This window comes from Oncorhynchus masou, chromosome 10 (genome assembly GCF_036934945.1).
Source record: "Oncorhynchus masou masou isolate Uvic2021 chromosome 10, UVic_Omas_1.1, whole genome shotgun sequence".
Lineage (NCBI taxonomy): Eukaryota > Metazoa > Chordata > Actinopteri > Salmoniformes > Salmonidae > Oncorhynchus > Oncorhynchus masou.
In genome coordinates this window covers 579,090-581,475 of record NC_088221.1, presented here as the reverse complement: position 1 = coordinate 581,475, position 2,386 = coordinate 579,090, and the positions used below count along the sequence as shown (strand labels likewise).

Genomic DNA, 2,386 nt, shown 5'->3' with positions numbered 1-2,386 from the left:
ACAGTCCTTTCTTTACAAACACAACTCAAGAGATTTATCAAATATGACCCATCTTCTTGTCTTCATGGGACATCTGTTACATGTGCTTGTGTGTAAAATGTCATTAAATTCATTCATTCAATAGCCATCTCCACAAGGAAAATTAACATATGATAACATCCAGAATTCTATGTTAGTGTGTATTGACCTAGAGTCTGTGGCTATTTCCCATTAAATATGTAAAGAGATTTTAAATAATGACATTGAATAATATATGCTGGAGACAATGTCAAAGATCAAATATGCAGGCCCTATTCTCTATGTGGTAATTATGAGATGTGTATTTACACGAGTAAACACAAAACAGTAATTTTCTGTTGGCAGTGGGTGGGCTCAGGTGGTGACCATATTAACATTTTAGTCCCGACAGAACACATACTCGTTATAACTCGTCCAGATTTTATCCTCGTTTGGGTCATTGCTGGTGTAGGCGCATGTGCCCGTGGAGCTACAAGCTACCATGTGAAAGCCAACCTCGGTCAGCTTGTCAAACGCCTGCTCAAGGAAATTGAATTTCAGGTAGTAACGGGACGTATACCTCTCCGGTGGCCGGTCGGGGTCCCTGCTCTCATTCAAAGTGTCCCCGAACACTTCTTTGGCAAGGGAAGTTTTCCCGCATACCGTGATGCGCGCCACTCTCCTGAACTTGGCGTCGGTTTGGATATCTCTCCCTATAGTGTACGATCCCCGGTATCCAATTGTGATGTAGCCCGACTTTCTGGACTCCAGAGACTGGGAGCGAGCGCTGCTCATTGCAGTCATCATGCGCAAAGTTTCCATGCCAACGCCGGAGGACCCGGTGCCGCACTGAAGCGCACCCTCCTCGGTGTCGCTCTGGCAAATCTCCTCGTTGATGGAGTTCTCTTTGCTCATACTGGGGCTCAGGCGCTTGGACAGGTCCCGCAGCTGGAAAAACTCAGCCTCCCTCTGCAGCCGGCTTTTCTCGGGGAAATAATCAGGCAGCACCAGGTTGAGGTCCCGCAGGTAGTCTAAAATATAACGGAACAAGAAACCGTCCCTGTCCAAGAAGTAGCGCCCTTTGCCGTCTCGCGCCAGGTCCTTTGGAGCCTTCTTGCTGAACATGGTCCAGAGGAGCGAGTCTGGAACGGCGACCAAAGTTATGTGCCGTGTCACATACACCTGTCCCCCAACATTCAGTTCAATTATGTCAGAGAATGGGGACCCAGACTCGGCTCGATTTGAGCTCCCCCACTCTATGTCCGTCATTGCCATCTTTACGCGCAGTTCTGTGTACTGTCACCGACTGGAATCCCTATAATAATGAGACAGAAAGTCTAGCGGTTTGTTTATGTAATGCCGTGCTTGAGGGGGGAGGAGAGAGTAGACAGCTGATTTGAATGATGACTGTTAACTCTTTACCAACAATAGACCTACAGTAGGCCTAGTCTATGACTGCATTCTATGACAATGGTGAGACTAGGGAAGACAGGACCCAATGGGCACAGATGTCAGTTTAAAGTGTAGTTTTGATTTAAATTTGCTTTAATCTAACATGAATTCAATGTCAAATCAACGACAAATGTCACCATGTCATTGGATTTAGGTTAAACGTTGGTGGAAAACAAGACTAAATACCCGTGTATGTTGATGACTTTTTGCAAATCCAATTCGTTTTACATGTTGATTCAACATCCTCTTATTGATTTTGGGGGTTGAAATGACATGGAAACAAAGTTGATTCAACCAGTTTTTGCTCAGTGGGGATATTGTACCATCGTTTTCTCTATTAGCCTAGATCAGTCATGTTACAAGAAAGGTACATTGAATAAGTCATACATTTAAAGGGACAATATGTTTTTGCAGGTTATTGGCATTTTGGCTTTTAAAGGCAATGTTCCCACGTTTGCGGAGATCCCATTCACAGTATATATCATCTCAATTAAAAATGTCTGTTAAAAGCATCAATGCCGAGGCTATAACCCGTGATTGGCCTGAATCCCGGCCTAGGTCAGGTCACCATAGAAAATGTTTGGGTCACAATATTGATTTTAATCCACAGTCTGACATATTTGTACCTGTGAAAAATAGCCTAATTGTTTCTTCGTTTGCCTATTTGTTATTCTGAACATAACTGCAATATTTTACTGTAATAGACTACACTGTAATACTTTTCTGTAATTTCAACAGTAAAACGCTTTAGAATGCATCCTGATCGGTTGCATCACCACCTGGTATGGCAACTGTTCGGCATTTGACCGTAAGGCGCTACAGAGGGTAGTACGTATGGCCCAGTACATCACTGGGGCCAAGCTTCTTGCCATCCAGGACCTATATACTAGGCGGTGTCAGAGGAAAGCCCAAAAAATTGTCAGAGACTCCAGTCACC

The 2,386-nt window shown here is 44.1% G+C and overlaps 1 protein-coding gene across 1 annotated transcript; it reads right to left on the bottom strand.

Moving 5' to 3' along the window:
- Positions 1 to 396: 396 nt before the first annotated feature.
- On the bottom strand, positions 397 to 1,272 carry kctd12.1 (potassium channel tetramerisation domain containing 12.1). Its single transcript, XM_064975467.1, has one exon. It carries the CDS (start codon positions 1,270 to 1,272, stop codon positions 397 to 399), a length of 876 nt encoding a protein of 291 aa, XP_064831539.1.
- Between the last annotated feature and the right edge of the window lie 1,114 nt (positions 1,273 to 2,386).

What these genes read in the sequence shown, in the direction of transcription:
- kctd12.1 (XM_064975467.1), bottom strand. Translation starts at nt 1,272, where the DNA reads ATGGCAATGACGGACATAGAGTGGGGGAGCTCAAATCGAGCCGAGTCT.